Source organism: Chinchilla lanigera, unplaced genomic scaffold (genome assembly GCF_000276665.1).
Source record: "Chinchilla lanigera isolate Chin_1 unplaced genomic scaffold, ChiLan1.0 scaffold00007, whole genome shotgun sequence".
Classification (NCBI taxonomy): Eukaryota; Metazoa; Chordata; class Mammalia; order Rodentia; family Chinchillidae; genus Chinchilla; species Chinchilla lanigera.
In genome coordinates this window covers 9,038,588-9,060,191 of record NW_004955408.1, presented here as the reverse complement: position 1 = coordinate 9,060,191, position 21,604 = coordinate 9,038,588, and the positions used below count along the sequence as shown (strand labels likewise).

Here is a 21,604-nt window from a genome sequence, read left to right as displayed (position 1 = left end):
GTTCCAGGTACCGGAGAAAAACCAAAAAAAAAAAAAAAAAAAGATCAACTGCTAATTCTGCAAACTATTAACGAAATGAAAAAACACAGCACTTATCTCTATACTATAACCCTTCCTATATAACCATTAGTGGATAACTGATGAAGCAAAGCTTTTCCTGAAAGAGGTATTAGAACTAATAAATGAAGACTGACCAAGAATATCTCCATAATGAAATCACAGGAAATGATTATCAAGAGTAATACACAACCCAGTTTATTACTCATGTAATAAACTGCCATGAGAAAGTGAGAGGAAAAGGGAAGCTTGGTACACTGTGAAAGGTGACATACAACGGAAATGAATTTGAAACTGGGGATCTGGTGATAGTAAGAAATTGTTAGTGTTTCTAGGTGTGATGATGTGGTTGTTTCTTTCTTCTTTTTCTTTTTCTTTTTTTGTGGCTGTATGTATGTATGTATTTAGTTTTTTTCCAGTACTGGGAATCAAACTCATGGCCTTAAGCTTGCCAGGCAGGCACTGTGCCACTGAGCTAAATCCCCAGCTCCTGTGGCTGTTTTTAAAACACACCTCTGCACTGAAATATGTGGATGAAATGACAGGCTCCCTAGGATTATCTTGAGGACAGCTACAAGGACATAGATCATGAGATAAATGGAACAAAACTGGCTGGAAGGTGATACTTGTGGTACGTTCACTATATTTTGTAATAAGAAAGAGGTAAGAAAGGAAGGAGGAGAGGAAGGTAGCTAAATTTCAGGACTACAGAAGGAGTAAGACATACCGCAAAGATAAGTGAAATGTCAGTGGTGAGGGCCTGCACTCGGTGGAAGGAAGCAATAAGGGTGATGGGAAGGAAACCATCGACATCCATTTTCCGTCTCAGGAAGAAGTCTCGCTCTAAATTGTCCACGCTGAAGTAGTATTCACTGAGTGGAGGGGAGAAGAGAGATCATTGAGTGATGGCTGCGTCACTTACCAGTGTATCTTCCCTGCTCTGCTGTCCACCCTGGCAGTCTCAAACCAACTGTCACCTGTCCCATCCTTTTGCACCGAGTGAGGGCTGGAAAGAAATGATGCTCTCCCTTTATGACCCTCTACTTTAGTCAAATCACTTCCTCTGCCCTCCCACCCTTTGGCATGCCTGGCAAACTCCTCATCCTCCTTTAAAACCCAGTTCCAGAGTTGTTAGTCACTTTCTTTTCTGCTTCTAAAACACTAGTAACACTCTGTTATAATGATCTATTTCCTTGTGTGACTTGTCCAGTGAACTGTGGTTAAGAGCAAAGATTCTGCCATCAGAAAAAAAATGGATTCAAACTGGTGTTACGTATTAACTAGGAGACTCTGGGCAAGTTATTAGACTTGTTGGCTCATCTATAAAATGGGAATAGAAGACCCAGCTCATAGGAATTCTGAGGTTAAAAGTTACAGGGTTAAGTAAGATAATGCCTGTAAAGCACTTTACGCTGTATCAAGCCAACAGTGAGAACTCAAAAAATGTTCGCCGGTATTTTGTCAATGCTGTCACTACAAATGGAAGCACAGAGTAGACAGGTTCTAGAAGTTTTTCCTCCTTCGTGTTGGTGGTAGCTTTTTATTTCCTTAAGCCTAATACGGCTGTACTTCTCTAACAGACAGTAACAGTCAGTGTAAGGGACAAGAGGCAAGTTATCTTTCACCAAGGTCACAACTGCAGCTAAGGCCAGAGGAAGCCGGCTAGCCCTGCTCTGCCACGTGCAACCACTGGCAGCCCTGAAACCCACCCCGCCCACGCACTCACATCTGACGCTTGATATAGTCCTTTAGCAGCTCCTGGTCCACGCTGTACAGCTCAGTGCTGCTGACATTGTCAAAGTAGTAGGTGATGTTGTTCATGTATTTGGGGGTGCGAGGGCCCTCTGTGCCATCAAACTTTCGGTAGCCAAACTGGTAGTCGAAATGGGCTATGGAAGAAACAGGTGCCATGAGGAAGAGAAGATTTCGGCCCACCACCCCGCCGCACTCCCATGGCTTCCCTGAGCCCAAAGGGGCCTCACGTACTTCGAGTGCCACCCCGGCCGCGTCCCCGGCCTCGACCACGCCCCCGTCCACGGCCACGGAAGGAAGCCCGCGCCCCACCAGCCCCATCACTCTTCACACTCGACGTCTCATCCTGGTCGTGCCAGGCGGGTTCCGGTTTGGTCTCTGGTTGCCAGGCTGGGGTGGGGGGTGCCACAGACACAGGCATGTAGGTGGCAGGCTCAGACCCTGTGGACAGAGGGCACGGTGTGAGGCCTGATGGTGTCGCTCCAGGCCTGGCCCTCTGTGCAGGGAAGGGCATACCTTTGATTTCCCCACGGTTCGAAGGTGTGTGTCTCGGCTCCTGCGGGCGAGTGGGCCGTGAGGCCAGTTTCTCTCTGGGTACTTCAGGCTTCATGTCTATTTGCAACGGAACCCACTTGTGTTTGTTCCCTGGGGGACAGCATGGGCATGGGAGAAAGGCTTGAAAGAGGTCCTCCAGATCCAACTCTTCTGCTCTGGGCTTTGGTCCAAATCACAATCTGGTGACATCTGGCAAATTCTTTTCCCACACACTAGCAAGACCTCTTTTGCATCTCTAAAACAAGGCAATCAGTGGTCTTCTGTGATGGAGGTTAACTCCCAACACTCATTTCTCGAAATCAGAGAATTACCTTCCAAAGCCAGACATATGGATGCCCAAAATAAACACTACAGTTCCCAGACTTTCATTAGACAAACTACTCCCTGTTAGTTATGAAGTTAAGTGGCTAACCCCACTTTTCCCTAGGCAAAAGGAAAAGTGCTACCTTTCCTTTCTCTCTTCCTGCTAGCCAGAGGGCGCAGGAATTAGGCAGCCATCGTGGATGGTGCAGAGCCAGTGTGCTGTAGCAAGATGAAAGGAGCCAGACTTGACATACAAGGCCTGGACTGCTTACAACAAGCTATGTGTGGAGAAACAAACTTCTACTTTGTGTGGGATCTCTACGGGAGCCGCTGAACCTATATCCTAACCATTCCTGAAGAGTTAGGACATTTTTGGGGCAATGAAAATCCTTGTCTTTAAGAGGAGGAACTGATGGACTCACAATGGCTGTCCCAATTGCCCAGAGCAATCAGCTTCTCCAGGACCTGAAGTTCCCCTGCAGCCTGCTGAGCTGACAGGTCCCTTCTGCCCCGCTGCCTACTCCCAGGTCCTGCTCCAAGTCACTCACCTTTCTTTTTCTGCCCACCACGTTGGCAGTCTTCATCCCCGTTCTTCTCCTCCCCGGACTCGTCTGATTTGGTTTTGGGGCTCTCCTTACTGTCGCTCCCCTCTCCTTTCTCCTGTTCCTTCATGTCCTTCTTGGGTGGCAGCTTACGCACAGGCTGAGGCTTGTGAGACTGTGGCTGTAGCAAGAGGCAAAGTGACAAGAAGGGAGCATGTATGACACTTCCTGAGATGGGAGGAGGGATCTTGTCCCTAAGAAGACAGAGGAGCTATGGCATGTGATGGCAAATTGGCCTGGCTGCATCCAAAAGCTGTTTCTATGCCTGAAAAGCTTTTGCTGACACACATCGTCCAATAGGCTAGGAAGCAGGAGAGACAATTTGTCTTTCCAGTTCACGTGAGTCTAAGTGACATAGACAAACTCCAGGAAATGGGTGCTCGGGCCCACAGGAAGGGTTTACTCCCAGTGGTGGGGATACCATGTGGTCCTGGTTGTCTACAGGGCAGAAGATGTGCTGGCCCCTGGCAGCTACATCAGCTCTAAAATTTAAGGACTTCACCCATTCAAGGTGGTCACAGCCAACGAACAAGACAACAAAAACACTGGGAGGAAAGAACTGACCAGGAGTCCCCTCTGCTACTCAAGCTTCCTCAAGCTGGAGGCTGGTACATGGCTTCACATATAGTCTCTGAAATCCCAGCACTTGGGAGGTTGAGCAGAAGCACTGCTGTGAGTTCAAGCCAGTCTGGGCAACATAGTGGGTTTGAAGCCAGTGTGGAATACACAGTGAGGCCCTGTCTCCAAAACAACAACAAAAATCTACTGCCCTATTTCACTGATAGAAAATCCAAGTGCAGTGAGCAGAACACAGGCTTTGGACTACTACAGCACACCTGACCTCCAATATCCACTTGACCATAAAGGGGTGTGAACTGATTTTTGGAAGTCTCATAAAGAGTGGGAATCACAAAAAGACCCATCTTGGAGTCCCTGGAAGGTCAGAGATGACAGGCAGCAGCTGGTAGTCCCTCAAACAAGGCAGCTCAAATGATGACAATTTCTAGCTATTTCGATGTTGCCTGTGTTATATTAACTAATACCTTCTTATTCTTTTGAGATGGGTGTCTTACTATGTTGCCCTGGCTGACCTCAAACTCCTGGAACTCAAGTGACCCTCTTTGTCTCAGCCCCCTAAGTAGCTGGAACTACAAGTGTGTGCCACTGTGCTTGGCACACATAAGAAACGTAAGACCCCATGCTCTGGAAGCTTGTAAAGCCCAATGTGTTTATGTGGATAGAGTTCGAACTGCCCATCCCTCCCCAGACTCACCTGTACACTCTTGTGGGCTATCTCTCCAGGCGTAGGCCAGTTGATTGCATCTCCAAAGTCACCAACCTGCAAGACACATTCTATGAGGCCCAAGGGTGACACCCCCCCCCCGCCCCGCCATTCAGCTCCTCCTCACCCAACAACTAGCTCCACTGAGAGCTAAGGGGTTAGATCAGTGTGTCTACTAGGACCGCCCACACTGGGCAGGCCTGCTGTGCAGATAGGATCCTTAACTACCTGGCAGCCCAGAAGCACTTACTGCAACAGGAGAGTGGGCACCACCTCCCCTACTCCTTACCTTGCTGCCTTTGCGCTGTTTAGGAGCTGCAGCCCTTACCACCTTGGCTGGAGCAGAATGTTCTGTGGGAACAAGGGAGAGACAAACGGTTATACAGAGCCGATGTGCAGGCCACTGCCATCTCCTCACCCTCACCACCCCCTCAACCCTACCAAACCTGCAGATCCCCAAAAACAGGAGCACAGTGGAGAGAGGATAAATGTGCTCTGTCACCAGAAACTATTTTGCCAGTCCCTTCCTAAATGTATCATGGATAGATACAACATACAAAATCAGCAGACCAAAGCCCCAAAGTCGGACTCAGAGCTGGACAGACCCTTACAGGGTACACATGTACCCTTCCCCGGAGCGGGAATTCCAAACCAGAGTTACTACCACCATTCAGGGCTCCCGAGTCATGCCAGATTCACAAAGGAAAGGTCTCTTAGAACTTTGTGGCCCTAACATTCCTGAAGTCTCTGAGTGAGATACTAGGGTTAGTAATCACTGGGAAGGCAAAGTCTGGGTAATAAAGAGGGCCAGGGACCATATCGTGGTTGGCTCTGCCCTCAGTGACTTGTGGCCAATGGAAGAGCCAGCCTCTCAGTGTCCAAAGAAAAAGTGGGTTCCCATTTGACTTCACACTAAGTACCACCTTTCAAATCCGACCCAGTCATGGTGTGCACACCTATAATCCTACCACTCAAGAGGCTGAGGCAGAAGGATTGCCACAAGTTCTAGGCCAGCCTGAACTACACAGCGAAACACTATCTCAAAATACAACAAAAAATCTATTATTAATCATATGAGAACAAAGCATAAAGATAACCATCAAAGTTCTACTTATAGAACCAACTAAAGTTGGTTTAACCAACTAAAGTTTAACCAACTAAAAGGATAACCAACTAAAGTTCTACTTATAACCTCTAAAAATTTTTTTTAAACTTTTTTTCTGGTAGCAGGAATCGAACTCAGGACCTTGCGCTTGCCAGGCAGGCACTATGCTGCTGAGCTATATATCCCCGGGCAACCTTTAAAAATCAAAAATACTCTACATATCAATCTAACAGTAGGAACTGGCTAAAAAGATTTAAGTTCACACTACTTTAGACTAGTAATTAAAGATAACTATTTTGACTACTATGGAAAGATAACACAACAGTTAATAAACAATCCCTTTTCTGTAATACAAAGATGCATATGTGCATACACTCAATAGAAATTCTGAAAGGACACGTACTATCAGGAATGACTGTATTTACAACAATTTTAGAATTTACAAGGATTCTACATTCTACAAATTTACAAAGTTCTAATTTTATAACTTATAACCTTTCTATAAAGACAGATATGAGCCTTTTAAAAATTTGTACCAGGGGGTTAATCTCAAGGGCCTATGCATGTTAGGCAAGCACTGTATCACCCAGTTATATCCTCAGTCCTTTAACAACAACAAAAAAAAAATCAGCATTTTTTTTGGACAGGGTCTTGCTAAGTTGCCAAGGCTGGGCTCAAACTTGCAGTAATCCTCTTGCCTCTACCTTCTGAATAGCTAGGACGACAGGCAAGCACAACCGCACCTGGCCAGACAGGTGCTTTTAAAAAAGAAAACAAATGGGTTTTTTTGTTTGTTTTTTTTTAAATAAAGGAAGTGGCTCCAGTTCCTTCTACACGCACACTTATTTTCCCAACAGTTTTGATTATCAGGGTTGTCTGTCCTTTTCTCAGATACCCACAGGAAAATGCACATCCTGGGGCTGTGCTCATCCACTTCTCCCCATACTTTGCCTCCACCGTTAGCCAACCACGCTAGGCCAAGAGCTGCCCGCTGCTCCTGTGCAGAGAAATGCACCTGGCTGGCCTCGAAAGAAGCATTCTATTCCTTGGCATCTATGTTCCCTTAATGAGTAGGCAAGACTGTGAGGGCAATGCACTCCTGACTCCCAGCCCTACCACGGTCACCCCCACCCACCCCCAGTGCTAGGGAGCAGAAACCCAGAAGCTCTCAGCCCCGAGAGCACGGTACCCCTAGACCAGGAGGGCATCCTGTATCCCCTTCCCCTGTGACCCCTAGGTGCACCCAGACAAGCCAAACACCACCTCCCCCCAGTTCTCTGATAAGTTAAAAGAGTTCCCCCAAATGTGCAGGAGGGCCAGGTTAGCCACTAGTGTGCACACTTGAGCTACGGCTGGCAATGATTTCTCCCAGCACCCAGCAACACTCTTATAAGTTACCAGGGCAACGCAGGCCAAAGGGCCTATAACATAAGTTTACTGACAGGAAGCTGAGAAAAGGGATCAGGTTCAGAGGCAAGGTGTTCTGAAGACTTTCCTTAAAAAGGTGGGGCAAACTTTTTCAGGTCGCTGGGTTTCTCTTGCTTTTTACTAGAACACTTTGAAAATTAAGAAATGTCAGATACTGCGATCATGATCATCCTGCCAACAATTTGTTCACTAAAATCACATCCAACATGGTAAAGCACCTTACTGCAAGGTCAGCCTCGTCACAGCGCCCTTCCTCTGAAAGCCCCAAACTCCCTATTTCACGCCAATCCCAAACCAACCAGGGCAATGTGGCTAGGCAAGGTGTACACAGGACTATTCTTAAATCAGTCCTGTTGAAAAGCATGCCCCTAGGCCCCTCTGTTCTAGAGACCATAGTACCCTGTTCTTACTATGCTCCCAGTTAAGAGTCTCAGGTTACCCCTACCAGGAACAAAGCTCTCATGGAGATAAAACCATCTGCCTTCACATCACAGTCACAGGTGTCTTAAAAATCATACAAGGTCCTAGGGAAACCCAGAAGATCTTCCAAAGTTATTCTCAGCACTGTGGAGGCTGGAAAAACAACTACACTTTCTGACTTGACTTCCCTTTCGGAGTTCCCTTCCAGCCACCCACTGTGTGCTCACACAGGTGCACACAACACATGTAGAATACGAAGGTTCGGCTGAGCTTGGCAGATGATTTGGCTCATGGTGAAAATCAATCTGATCACAGGAGCTAGCCCCATATCCACTACCATTCCAAGCAGTCAAAAAATCTCTGCCTCCCGTGTCTCTGCATTCTGAAACTTGCTCTTGCCATAACGGTCCCAAGTCCAACTCAGGAAACACCATCTTCTACCTGTCCCCCTCAGGGCTCCAAAAAACAGCCGCAGGAGGTTAGATGAGTGAAAAGGACCACACAGACTTTTGTATTAGTCTACAGTGAACTAAGGCTTCAAAAGCGGAAGGGGAACCCCAGAACTAGCAGGGAGCTACAAGTCACTCTTGCTCCTATCAGCTCATCAAGAATTCCATGGGGGCCAGTGGTTCCCACGTACCCACTGGGGCAAGAATGGGCCCAAAACCTTCCTGATGCAATCTTAGGACACCTTCTTGCATTTTTTAGCAGTTATGATGGCAGGGGAGTGGTCTGACAGGGAATGAAGTATGGAGACCCAAGTCCAAGCAAGGCCTAGCTGCCCAAGGACTTCCGGGGCCGAGGATTCCAGAGGGGAGTATAGCACAGAGGCTCTAGGATAGTCTTGCTCCTCAACTAACGCCTATCAGAGGCTAAAGGGTAGTTGAAGAGGAAGAAAAACACCTTCTGTCTTATAGAACCATCAGCAGCCAGAAGCCAGTGCTCACTCTGGCTCTGAAGGGCCAAGGGCCTTCCTAAACACACCCATGCATTAAAAGTGGGAAAAAAATGTTCATGTGCAGGAAGCAATCTGAATCTGGTGGTGCCAGGGGCCTTTTCCTGAAGCTGTATCTGCATGGCAAACTATTTTTACTTAGGTTACTTAGTTTAAGATTACTGTGAAAGGCAAGGAGCAAGAGCTAATCCACTGCTGCTGACAAAAAGGGACAGGAACCAAGGCCAGACGGAGAGGTAGCAGGCAGAGGAGAGTTCAGGACTGTGATGGTAGGCGCAGGGATGGTGGCTCCCCACTAACGGGGGTGCTAATTATACGGCTTCAACTGTGCACTCCGAGATTCTGTCTGACCCTCAGCCTAACTGTGTGGCGCAAACACATCTAGGAAGCCAACACCCCACAGCTGATGACAGGGGCCTCTGCATCAGATGTTGAGTTTGAGGGTCCACTTACTCTGCCCCTAGCAGAGCCACACAGAACTGAGGCCTCCTCTGTAAAAACTAGAGTCATAGGTTCCTCACAGGATCCCTGGAACATTCAACAAACAAAGCAAACTGAGAGTCCCTAGTATGTAATAAATGTTCCACAAATGCTATTACAATTCAGATTCAGCAAGCTCAGTATAGTACTCAGAGCCATCAAGAGAGAACCCTAAACGATCTCTCAGCATAGGAGAAAACCAGAGTGCACTGAAAACACCTGGCTCAGTTCACCCAAGCCAGACTATAACCCTCAAACTCCGTCTTCTTCCAGGCAGTGAGTGACTACGGCACCTGCAGATAGGAGATGGCTGGCTCCAGGGCAAGCTTCCCTCAGAAGTAAAGAAAAACTGCAGAACTGTGCAGTCTCTGTTTTCTCCCTAGAACTGGAGACTGAACTCAGAACCATCCCACTCAGCACTTCTAAACCTTTACTCTTTGTAATGAGGGTCTTGCTAAATTATTAAATTGCCCAGGCTGAGCTCAAACTTGTAATCCTCCTGCCATCAGCCTCCCAGCGTGCTGGGATGACAGGAAATGTGGCAGCATATCCGGTTCTTTTTAGTCTTCAATGATGAAGGCAAGACGGGAATTTACCACAGGTCTTTTCAGTGGCTGCGGCACCGAACTGCTGTAACACAGAGGAAGGAAGCACTTGTGAAGGCCTAGAGCTCTCCTGCTGCTGAAGAAATTAAGTCATTCCATTTTTTACATACCTCAAGGAGTCTCTTCAAGTACCAAAGGGGCCAAACCCATAAATACCCGATAGAAAGCCAGATATAAAGGTTAACAAGTTTTTTCACTGGGTGTGGTGGTACACACCTATACTCCCAACACCCTAAGAGGCTGAGGCAGGAGGATTGAAAGTCCAAGCCCAGCCTAGATAACTGAGCAAGATCCTGCCTCAAAGCAAAAAACGGAAGTGGGCTAGGCGATGTATTTCAAGGCAAAGGTCCTAGGTTCAATCACCAGTACCACCACCATTTAAAAAAAAAAAAAAAATATATATATATATATACACACACACACACACATATGTATATACGTACATATATGTGTATTCTCTCTCCCTCCCTCCCTCTCCCCCCTTCTCTGCTCTTTTCTGGATAGACAGTAAGGCAGCTGCCCTTCTGACATGAAAGCTACTGAGAGAGGCCTTAGTTCTCCTTCCTAAACTATAGCAAGACTCACTTCAACCAGTGGAAAACTAGTGAAGACGTGTAGTGATTCAAACTCATCAGGTCATGGCAAAAGAACTGGTTAAGAGGAAGAGGGAGAAGTTGGACCTAAAGTAAGAGGCTGGGGAGATAAAAGAGATAGGGCAGGCTGGCTGGGAAGTCCTGCAGGACAGAGAGCAGGTGGCCAGAGACAAGAGACCCAGGACTGGCGGAACAGGGGAGTCCAAACGATTGCCTACGAGGCAGCATCAGCTCCTGGCATCTGAAAAGGCTGAATTTACCCTGACTGTGGGGTTAAGAGCTGTTTTCTGTCCACACTCACCTGTCTGCTACCTTCTACTGGCCATCAGGGCCACCTTCCAAGGGAAAAACAAGCCCACCCCACTGCCCAGATCCCAAATGGGGGAGGCGCCTCTGCTGTGCACGCTCACTACTGTAAGTATTACTCGCCTGGTCACTCATCTGCCCCTCCAGGTCAGTGCTCACCTAAGGGCAGGGACCAGCAGCATTCACAGAAGGAACCCAGGGCCCAGGTAAGGCCCTGGCAACACAGCTGACACATGTGAGGTCATGGCCTCAACCCTCAGCATTAGCCTGAGCCCTCCCAGGACAGAAATAACTATGCTGGACACACCTGGCTCCCAAAGGAACCTAGGACCCAGCCCAGAGCTGATTCACAGCCCACTACATGCCCCAAACCAACGCTGAACCCCCAACGAAACTCCAACACCAGTCAGCTGCATGACCTTGGGAACAGCCACACTCTTCTCACTGAACAGAAGGTAATGTGTAGGAATACAAGATTCTCAACCACTGAGGTTTCTCATCCAGGCAGGAGAGACACTAGCAGCAAAGTGTGGGCATGATAGTATCGACAAGTGCAAAAGCATATGTAAGCATCATATAGCATTTTAAACTCTACATGATTCTCTTATTTCACCTATAAAATACACCTGGTTATATTCCTCTCATTGATCCAATTTTATAAATAAGAAAATCAAAAGCCAGGCATGGTGGTGCACACCTGTAACCCCAACACTTGGGAGGCTGAGGCAGGAGGATCTGCAAGTTTGAAGCCAGCCTGGGCTACATAGTAAGTTTGAGGCCAGTATGAACTACACAGTGAGACGCTGCCTTTTAAAAACAAAAACAAAATTCAATCAATCAATCAATCAATCAATCAATCAATCAGTAAATGAAGGTACATGGGAGAAAGGCTGTTGGTCAAGACCACAGCCAGCAAACAGGAGAATAGGATTTGAAGGCATGTAGTCTCTTAACCAGCAAGAGGTGGAAGAAAATCTAGAGGGTCCAAATTACCACCTCACAGTGGCCAACAGGCAGGCTCCCAGCAATGGCAAGGCTGCTTAAGGTCAGTGGGCCATCAATCCTAGGGCTGAATGCCAGTGCCCTAAGTGTCCCTCCCTGAGACCGGCACAGCTCACTAGGACCTAACCCCAGCACCTGGCAGCCCTATAAGGAAGGGGCTTTACTTCCAGGTTGGCTTCCACGTTGTCCACTCCAGACTCTGCCCCCCACCCCAGGCTCTTCAGCCACACCCTGCACCAAGGCATGGAGGCTGGGGGTTACCCACCTGTGCCCATCCCTCCCAAGCTGACCTGGGAACAGTCTGTGAAGACCCTGGCTCACTCACCTGCCATCCAGCCTGGAAATGGGACAGATTCACAGGGGAGGAGCCTGGAGACCTCAGGCCTTCCGCCCCTTATCGACAAACCCTAGTAGCCCCTAGGCATGACACTTTCCAGAGTACAGAGAACGCTGGGTTAAGCCTCTCACCTTGTTCACTGAATTCCAACTGTTAACACTGCTGCCCCTCTTAGAGGCCTTTCTCTGCCCAGCTCTCCCATCCAGATTTCCTCCAGACCTTATTGCAGGTCAGACACAGTAGGGGGCCAGTAGGTAGCACTCTGGGGGAGTGGCAGAGAAAGAGAAAGGGGGAGGGCAGAAACCTTCAGAAGGTCAGACCATCCTGAGGCTGCTGAAAGGAAGCTGCTGATCAGTAGCCAGCTGGAAGTGCAGAGTCTGCGTCCCCTTGCCGGGACAGGACGGGAGAGGGGCAGAGGGCAGCAGCCCAGGCTCTAGTCACATGATGCCTGCTTGGCCCGCACTCAGCTGACTATCTTTAGCCTGCGGTGACCCAGGTACTCTGTGCTCCCACTTTCCCTGCCCAGAAACGGACCCTGCAGTCCCAAGGTGGCTGTGGCCACCCCCATAGCTGGTATCACTCCCTGCAGTCCTGCCCAAAAGTTGAAATAATCACCACAGCTGAAATACATCGACAGTCACTAAAGTCCCAGGCCTCCAGGCTCTCTTCCCTGCCTTTTAGGTTCTGGTTACAATAGTAATAACCACCTTTCACTACGCATTGACAAGGTATCAAAAACTGATCTGAATTGCTATGTGTGATTTCATTTACTTGCTGCAAAAAAGATATAATTTCAGATGTCTAGAAAATGAAACCGAAGGAAAAGACTTGTCCAACATCAGACATTATATGCTGAAGCAAGACAGCTGCTCATCCCTTACCCCCAATATAAATTCTCCTCAGGAGGCCGTCCATCTGCGCAGTGTAAGGTGCTACCTACCAGCAACTCTGGATCAAGTTTAATTCAGCCTGCAGAAAAATGAGTAGGGTCTCCAGAGTACCTGCTACTTGAAATGGTTGTGTGCGTACAACTAAACTCTTCCAGACCATAAATAATTATCCTGCCCTTACACGAGCGCAAAAGTTCTTCCTGTGCATGGCTCACTTAGGTTTCACCACCACTCAAGAAGGTGGGTGTGACGATGATCTCCAGTGGGCAGATGACAACAGCTCAGAGAAGCTAAGAAAGTTGTCCACTCACAATCACCAAATCAAAAGGCAGCAAAGGTGGGACTGAAACTCTGGTACAGTCCAACCCCATCTTGGCCCTACTGGTTTACAAAGCAGCCTAGATAAAGAATTACTGGGAGCTCCACACGGGCAAGAATCACTTCTACCTTGTTCGCTGGTTGCTGAGATCCAAGATTACAGTCTTGTGTGTGGTAGGCCCATAGTAAAAATTTACTGACAGGATTTACCTAAGTACGGTTGCTTCTCAACAAAGAGCTCTGTGCACAACCATCTCTGCTCACAAGGTGAGTGCCGGGCCTTAGTCTCAAAGGAACTGTGGTCCCCACACTGCTGAGGGTTCTTATAATACCCATCTTGCCTGCACGAACTGTCTTCTTGAGTGCAACTGGAATAGTGACTGAAGAGGGCAGTACTCGGGCCCCACCTTTCCATCCTGTTTTCCTCTCTGTGCCGTGCTGAGAAGACTGAACATCTCAGCATTCTTTGAAGAACTGGGATAGGTAAGTCTGGACACCTCTCACTGACTGGCACCCTCACTGCACTCCACAGTAACAGCACCATCAATTAAGTAACTCCAAAGACCAGGGGTAGATGGATCAGAACTGACCAATCTCTCCTTCAGCTTGTGGCTCAACAGGCATTACCTGGAGGTAATACGTACAACTAGGAGGGCCATGCGACTAGGTTCAAGAGGCAGAAAGGCAACTTACAGGGATGATCCTGAGACAGACTTAATCACTTATTTGCCTAAACTTTGAAAAGGATCAGTGACCATGCATATAGTTGTTTAACAGATTAAATGAGGTATTATTTTACTGGAACACAAAACTACCGTAAATGGTCAGCAGTCATTTTTCTCATTTCTTTGGGGCAATTCTTCAATCTCCCTGATACCCAAAAAGCAGGGTAGGGAGGAGGAAGATGCTTGCCATACTTGGCAAATACAAATTCAAGAATCCAGTTGAAGCTGAATTTCACATAAACAGTGAGCAGGATTTTTTTATTCTACGCCTATGCAATACTTGAGACATACTTACATTAAAAAATTATTCACACCCACTCACAGATTGGGTGCAGGGTCTCATTTTCTGAAATTCTAGTGTAACTGGTATTTCTACTGCTAAATCTGGCTAACACAGGCAGACCACTGTCCCATGTTCCAAACTCAAAGTGGGGAAATTACCGGAGTCCTGGGCTAGGATGCCAGGCCTGGCTCAGATATCTGAGCCCTTGCTGGGCAAATTTGGCAAGAATCCCCTCCTGGGTGTTTTCAGTCTCTCCACTTAGAGGCCTGTGGTAGAGGTTGGTAGAATTTTGTCATCTGCCATCCTTCCAGTCCTAACATCCTGTGATTTTGTTCTTATCCCCACTTGACTGCCTAAATGCAGGCAGCTTTCCAGAACAAGCTTCCTCTCGCGCTAGGATAAAAAGGGTTTCACCCCAAGATTTTGATATGCCTAAGAATTACCATCGGAGGAACTTATCAAAATATAGATTCCTGGATCCCCTCCTGCTACGTAATTCTATAGGCTTTCTCTGGAAATACTTGGGAATAATTCTGATTTAACCCAATGCATTTCTAATGTTTATTTTGATGGGGTTTACCCAGCACCACAATATGTTTTACTTTTTTTTTTTTTCTGAGACAGGGTCTCAGTATATAGTTCAGCCTGGCTTTGAACTCACTATGCAGCCCAAGCCAGCCTCCAACTAGTGGAAATCCTCCTGCCTCAGCCTCCCAAGAGCTAGGATTACAGACATGCACCACTACGTCCGGCAACACTTAACATTTCAAAATCAAGGCTGAATGTCTTTACTTGGGTTCTTGATCTAATACACTTTTTCGTGCACATTCTTCTGTATGTGTTAAATATTTAAGGGTTTCTTAAAGAGAAAAACAAAGTGGCAGAACTGTTCTGACAGAAATGGGCCCTAAATTCCCTCCCGATTTTCCTTCCCACTCAGCAGGAGCTCCAGAGCAGAAGCCAATGTGAAAAACCTTCACCTCACACTTGTGGAAACTGGGGACTAGCAAACGAGCAGGCTTGCAATACCACTTCTGCAGTCTAAGGAGCACCCGGAGCAGGGGGCAAGCTTGGTTCAAATAAGAAATTTCTGCCTCTCCCCCAAACTCCAGAAACCTATTTGGGGCGGTGAAGAGAACCTGAGCGCCTGCAGTTTTAACAAGCTTCCTGCACAGCAGTGATGCCACCTAACGTCCAAGAACAGAGATGTCCGTGACAGCACGCCAGGAAGGGACTTACCCCACCCCAGTCCAGGGCTCACACTTGCAGAAAGCAGGCTGCAGGCAGTTTTAATTACAAAGAGAGGCCACCAGAGTGGTGTGCTTGAGGAGCTCACCCCTTGCTTACACACCAGGGCACTCCCCAGCACCCGGACCCAAGAAGGGTCAGGTTGTCTTGACAGACATGAGGTCACAGGGGATTGGTCTGCCTGGGACGTGGGTTTAGCTGCTATGGCTGTGCCCGGGGCAGAAAAGAGGCTCTGAAGGCAACAGTCCATCTGCTTCTTCCCCACAGCCAGACAACCTCCACTTGCTGTCTGCTCAGCCAACAAATAGGCTGACAATGGCTACCACCTCAGAGCATCCATCTCAGGAGCCCAGGCAGCCCTCTGCAAACCTGCTGTGCATGAAGTTTTAAATTCCCAAGCGTGGAGTAACTCCTGTCCCTGTGTGAACAGAGCAGAGGTGACCAGGCGGCAGTAAGAAGACATGTGCTCCCAAAGATCTGAGATCCCAGGCTACCCCAGGCCCCTCTTAGCACAGCAGGAGACGAACACTAGGTTCTTTTTGAGTTCAACCCTGCAGACCCTACAGGGGACTAAGTCTACCTGCAAGAGAATCCACTTCTCGGTGCCATTAGTTCACCTCCCAGGAAGGCCAAGGCCTCCCCACGTCACACAGGGGAAGAAGGGGAAAAGCAGTCAGAAATCAAACCACTATTTACTCTAAAAGCCATGCTTGAGGGCCACTGGCAACTGGAAGGCCTTGGGCTCGGGCCAGCACAAAGCCCCTGGGGACTTCTCTAACCAGTGCAGCAGAAACCAATGAATGAAGCAAATTGCAGAGACCCTGCAGGTCAAGGACAGGGAAAGGGAGGTGAAAGCAGGGATTGTGTGCTGGCCCCGCCCCAAGGCGTAGGAGAGGGGAGCGCGGTTTTCCTCACGCTGGGTCATGAGCTGAGAGGCTCATAAGATGCTTCTTCATTCTTTACTACCTACAGTGTCACAGAACACCGTGAGGCACGAAAGGTGGGCATGATTCTGCCCCCTTCACAGAACACAGAATTGAATATGGTGAACTTCCTGGCTTGTTTTAGGAGTCTTGAACTGTTTTTTGAGATTCCAACCCTGCGGTCCTGTCACTCTATCATGGAGCAAAGTAAACTTGGCGACTGAGAGCCCCATGTGCCAGGGCCTGGGGTGCAATGGTGAATAAGCCAATCCCCTATCCTCTGAGGGTCGGTGTACAGGAGGACTTTCATCTTTAACACCCCCCATGACTGTGAGGCAGTCAACAGGCTTAGGTAAACATTACATCAAATTCCATCACAGGAAGAAAAGGAGAGAGCAGCCACAAACACGAGTATTTGTAAATCCAGTCAATGACCGATCCATGCTCTTCACCTCAACAGGGACACGGCCCATGCTGTGTGCTGGGTACCGTGGATAAAGAAACAGACAAACTGTCCGGGGTCCGGGCGATGAAATCAGAAGCTGATGCAAGCACTGACACGGGTGACGGTGGGCTCACTGCTCTCACCACCACAGGCAAGACCCACATCTAAGTCTGGGCTCTCTCAGAGATGAACACAAGGCTCACAAAGAACAAGACACAAAAACACAAGTCAAGAATTACAGAACAGGCTCTGTCATGGAAAAAGCAGTGGGCTGTCTGCAAAACTGCTCACCTCACACCAGCAGCAGACCGGAGAGCCAGTCCCACCACTTCCACCTGTGTAACCTGGGTTTCTGTAAATGGGAACTGCGTCCCTAACCTCATGGGACTGGGAGGATTAAGTAAATGCTTCTCTGGCAAGTGCTTGGTTTTTTTGTTTTTTCTTCCAGTACCAGGAATTGAACTCATGACCTTGTGCTTGCCAGGCAGGCGCTGTGCCGCTGAGCTAAATCCCCAACCCCTCTGGCAAGTGCTTGGAAAAGTGCCTGTAGCACAGAAAACCCTCAAGACTTGTTAGGTATTTATTATTCCAGAAGTAAAGATCTGTGAGTATCTGATGAAGGCCACTGACAAGATTTTCTTCCCAGCCCGAGCCACCGGTGAGCTGTCAGGCAGCTTACCCTGGACATCTGCTCTGTACTCCCAGCTACCAAGTCAATGCTTCACTAGACCTCCACCTCAGCTGGGTGCGGTAGAAGGGTGGGCAGCCTCTTTTTGGGAAATCAGGGTATTTCTGGGCAAAGCACTCCCATTTGAGTAGGCCTTCCCAGACCTCAGGGCTCAGCAGAGCTGAAGGCATGTGACTTGAGGACCAGAACCTACAGCACTTGCATTAGACTGGCCTTGGGGTTTAGGCTGCTAGAACTGTCCTCTCCTAATTTCCACTCCTGCAGCAATGGCCGTCCAAAGCCCCCCACCCCCACCACGTCTTTTCTTAAAACAACGAAATGGAATGTACAGGGATCTGGTGTGGGTACTGTAAGCCTCTTAGTGCCACCTGGGAGACCTTGGTCAAGATATAACCTCAGCTTTTACAACAGAAGCAACCAGACAGCTTCCAAAAAGTCCCTATAGACTGGGCTTCAAGTTTAACATTTCCAAAGACCTACTCTCTCAGAGGGGCACTGGCAATCCTCATACAGATGAGGTGACACAGCAGTGAGATCTGGAACAGCAGAGAACACACCTGAGCAACTGCAAGTCAGCCACAGCCTTTGGGGACCCTGACCTGCCTCTCTAGTCACAGGTGGCAGTCCTGTTCCCAGTCTGCCGCTGCCGACAGGCCTTTTTCCCACCACTCAGTGGAGGGGAGCCTCCCTCTTCAGCAGACAAACTGCTGTGCCTGCAGCTCCTGGACAGAAACGCTGACAGAGTTGAGCGTCTTTTAAAAATTGTTTATGGATCTACTTACTACTGAGCCCTGAGTATGATCCATTACTTGTGATAAGTGCCTCCCTTGCTTTGTGTTACTTAATAGACTTGATGTTTATTTTTTCTTATTCTGACTTTCCTCTTATTAGTTGTGGGCGTAGGGGTAGCTGACCCCAAGCAGTTCCTTAACCTTGAGAAACCTGAAATTCTCTAGGAAAAAAAAGCCAACTACCACCTACTTCAAGATCACCTGTGAGAATGCAAACGATAGGAGCAAATGTCTTGTAAACTTCTATAAAATCTTAAGGGTTATCCCAAGGGCAATGCCAACCCCTCCAACAGCAGGTTTTGATAAGACTCCAGAAGAAATGAAGATAGTGGCCTAGACTTCTCAGCTCTGGCAGGTGCCATCTTGAGCGATGTCCTGCCCAGTCCCAGGAAAAAAGAGCTCCCAAGAGTGCAAACTATGTCACCTGGGTTTCTGAAGCAAGTCCAACTTGGGAAGACTGGGCTCAAGATCCTAAGCATGAAGCTGCTATTCTCTGCATGAGAAACAAGAATGGGTCAGGTAGGTTGGATTCCCTGGATCTACCTGGTCTTCAAACCCCAATCACCAGTAATTATGTCCTTTTCATCTGTGGCCTAATCTAAGATCTGCTACTTATCTCAGCCGTCTTTCAAAGGGATGACAGAGGCCACTTCAAGACCGACAGGTACATCTAGGGTGCAGTCCAAAAAAATGAAGGCGTAGTTTTGGGTGAAGGGAAACAAAGAAAAAACAAAATCAGGCTCCCACGTCTCAGACCTGAAGGAATAAGACCCTTGCCACAAGGAAGTGGGGTGTCAGTCATACCCATGTCTCTGCATGAGGGGTGCAAGACTTTCACAAATTATTTATAGATTTCTAATGTCTGATGCCACCCAGGCCAACCCATATCCCTTTATGCACCCACTCTGGCCCAAATGTTCTTTTTCCCACTGCCTATCCACATTTGTTCTCAGGAGACAAGGGCCACTGCTGGCCCCTTTCCAACAGACGTGTGCTGTAGGCTTGAGGGCATGTCCACACAAACAGGGGCTTTCTCACCATCCACTGGAACTTCAGCTAGTTCCAAACCCAGGCAGCAAGCAGCTGGGCATGAAAGGAAGAACATCAGATCGGATGTTCCATGTACCTGTTTTTACACTGTACCCATGTGGCAGCCCCAGTAAACAGCTTGGGCCTGCTTCCCTCAGCAAAGTACACAGTACAGTGCATGCGTGTGCACACATGTACGTGTGAAGTCTGGCGGGCTCAGTAGTCTCAGCTCAACCTCAGGATGCTCTGCATGCAAAAGACAGTAAGAGGAGAGACTCACAGGTGTGGAGCTGACCTGTGCGAGCCTTCACCGCCGTGATGTAGCACTGGGCCAGCTCCTTCCCCTTTCTTTCTCATCAGGAAAATGCTACCTTCCTCACCAACACTATTTGGGGTGTTATAAAAGAAGATAAATGCCCTCCAAAGTCTACATTTCTAAGTGAGAGGACAGTCAGGAGTGCATTATGATCCCATTTTACCTTTAAAAAAAGGGTGTGTGTATACATGTATATGTAGGCTTATACTCATATACTCAACATGTACTGTCCAGTATGACAACCCCATGTGGATAGTGAGTAGTTAGGACAGGCTCGGTCCAAACTGAAAAGTGCTTTAAGTATAAACGACACATTATATTTTTCAAAACAGTATAAAACATGTAAAAAAACCATTAATAATTATGCTGGTTACATTGAAATGATATTTTTAATATACTGGATTACATTAAAATGGATTTCATCTTTTATTCTTAAAAATGTTTATTAAAGTTTCAAATTACTTACGTGTTTGCATTATATTTGTATTAGGCAGGTAGCACGCCTTAGATACACAATTCTATCAGTGTTTAGTATTTACGGTGGTTGGGAGAGAAAAACCGGCCAAAGATTGTTTTACTTTTTGCTAAAATATACTTGGACATTATCCTACAATGAATTCATACTGAGAGACCTGAGGAGACTTTTCCCTCAAGAAGTTAAAGGCCTAACAAGAAGTTAGTTTTTGTCAAGGCCTAGAGTTTAATTCCCAGTACCTCAAAACATGAAGGAAGGGAGGAAACAAAACATTTCCTACCCTTTGGTAACCTAGAACCAGAGGGCCTTCAAGGCTTGCAGAGCACCCTCCACTTCTGCTGGCTTGGAGACCATGCATGGTAAAGTACAAAGCCAGCACAGCTCCTACCAGCAGGTGGGCACGAGGCCTGTCAGAGCTGTAGGGGGGTGTCTCTAGATGAGGAGGGTCAGGGCTGCCCTGGAGGATCAGAAGTTCCAGGGCCTGGCTTACACTGACCGGATTTATTCCTAGAGAGCCCAGCCCATCAAGGGGCACAGCTGGAGCCTCCAGACTGCGCCATAGGGCTTCCAGCACAGGAAGATCTGTGTGGGTTCTCTTCCCCGAACAGTTTCTCCGCAGAGCATGTACACTCCTGTGGTCTGGTAGAATGCAACATCAGGAATACGTAGGGCATTGGCCTCGGAGTCAATGTGCCATGGGCTCTACTTCTAGCTACTCACTAAGCAAGTTACTGAACCTGTGTGAGCTAATGTTTTCTTTCCTCCCTTCCTTCATTTTTTGAGGTACTGGGAACTAAAACTCTAGGCCTTCACAAAAACTATCATCCCCAGCTCTTTTTATTTTTGAGACAGTCTCAGTTAGATCGCTAAATTGCCTGGCCTGGCCTCAAACTTCAGATCCTCCTACTTCAGCCTCTCGGAGTGGCAGGATTACAGGCACGCACCACCAGGTCTGGCTGAGCCACTGTTTTATTATGAAACGAGTATCATGACTAGTTAGACCCACAGGGCTGTTGTGAAAATGAACAGAGTTAACACATGGGATGTGCATGGTGGCTCAGAAGGGCTGGAAAACTTGTGAGAAGTGAAGTGCACCTGGGTGCTTTGGGTGGTTTCCTGGGGCATGCCTGACATCCATAAAGCAGATTCTAGGGCACCTGGCAAAGCCCAGAGACATGACAAAGGCGTGTTGAGTAACAGTTGAGCACAGGACCCAACCTCTCCACACAAGTTTTAAAAAATGAAGGTATAGCCATGAGAAATTAGAATAAGCCTGAAATCCAAACTCAGAATCCCTGGCTTTCCGCTCTAGCAGTCTGCTCCCCCAGCCTGGAGCTGAGGGGAGGGTGGTAGGGGTGCAGGTCCAGGCATGGAGCACAGCAGTCAGCCTGGCTCTGGGGCCAAGACAGGACCAGGGAGAATACACCTAGCAGCCAAAGCCTGTCTTTCTGATCAACAGGCACAGCATAACTAACTCAGCTTCTAGACAGTGTGAGGAGAGGACAGGAAGTAGAAAGAGCGATCCAAAAGCTTCCTCTTTAGGTGGCCATGGATGAGGGGCAAACAGCGAATTGGCGGGAAAAAAAAAAAAAAATATCTGACCTGAGTGAACAAGCCACTTTCCACCTCTATCCAGGGCCTACTGAGAAGTACTGCTTGTTCGACCTTGCTTCCTCCTACCCACCTAACTC

General features: G+C 47.9%; 1 protein-coding gene across 5 annotated transcripts in view; it reads right to left on the bottom strand.

Moving 5' to 3' along the window:
• Larp1 (La ribonucleoprotein domain family, member 1) overlaps positions 1 to 21,604 on the bottom strand; it is a 78,496-nt gene that overhangs the window by 20,747 nt on the left and 36,145 nt on the right. For 2 of the 5 annotated variants that reach the window (XM_013508668.1, XM_013508665.1), the window contains exons 2-8: positions 4,841 to 4,902; positions 4,543 to 4,608; positions 3,216 to 3,390; positions 2,326 to 2,454; positions 2,044 to 2,250; positions 1,784 to 1,946; positions 785 to 929 (exon numbers count right to left, since the gene is read on the bottom strand). In XM_013508668.1, coding sequence (XP_013364122.1) covers positions 785 to 929; positions 1,784 to 1,946; positions 2,044 to 2,250; positions 2,326 to 2,454; positions 3,216 to 3,390; positions 4,543 to 4,608; positions 4,841 to 4,902 — 947 coding nt within the window. Of the gene's footprint in view, positions 1 to 784; positions 930 to 1,783; positions 1,947 to 2,043; positions 2,251 to 2,325; positions 2,455 to 3,215; positions 3,391 to 4,542; positions 4,609 to 4,840; positions 4,903 to 18,517; positions 18,587 to 21,604 lie in introns of all 5 variants that reach the window. The other 3 variants (XM_013508667.1, XM_013508671.1, XM_013508674.1) reach the window with 3 other exon arrangements.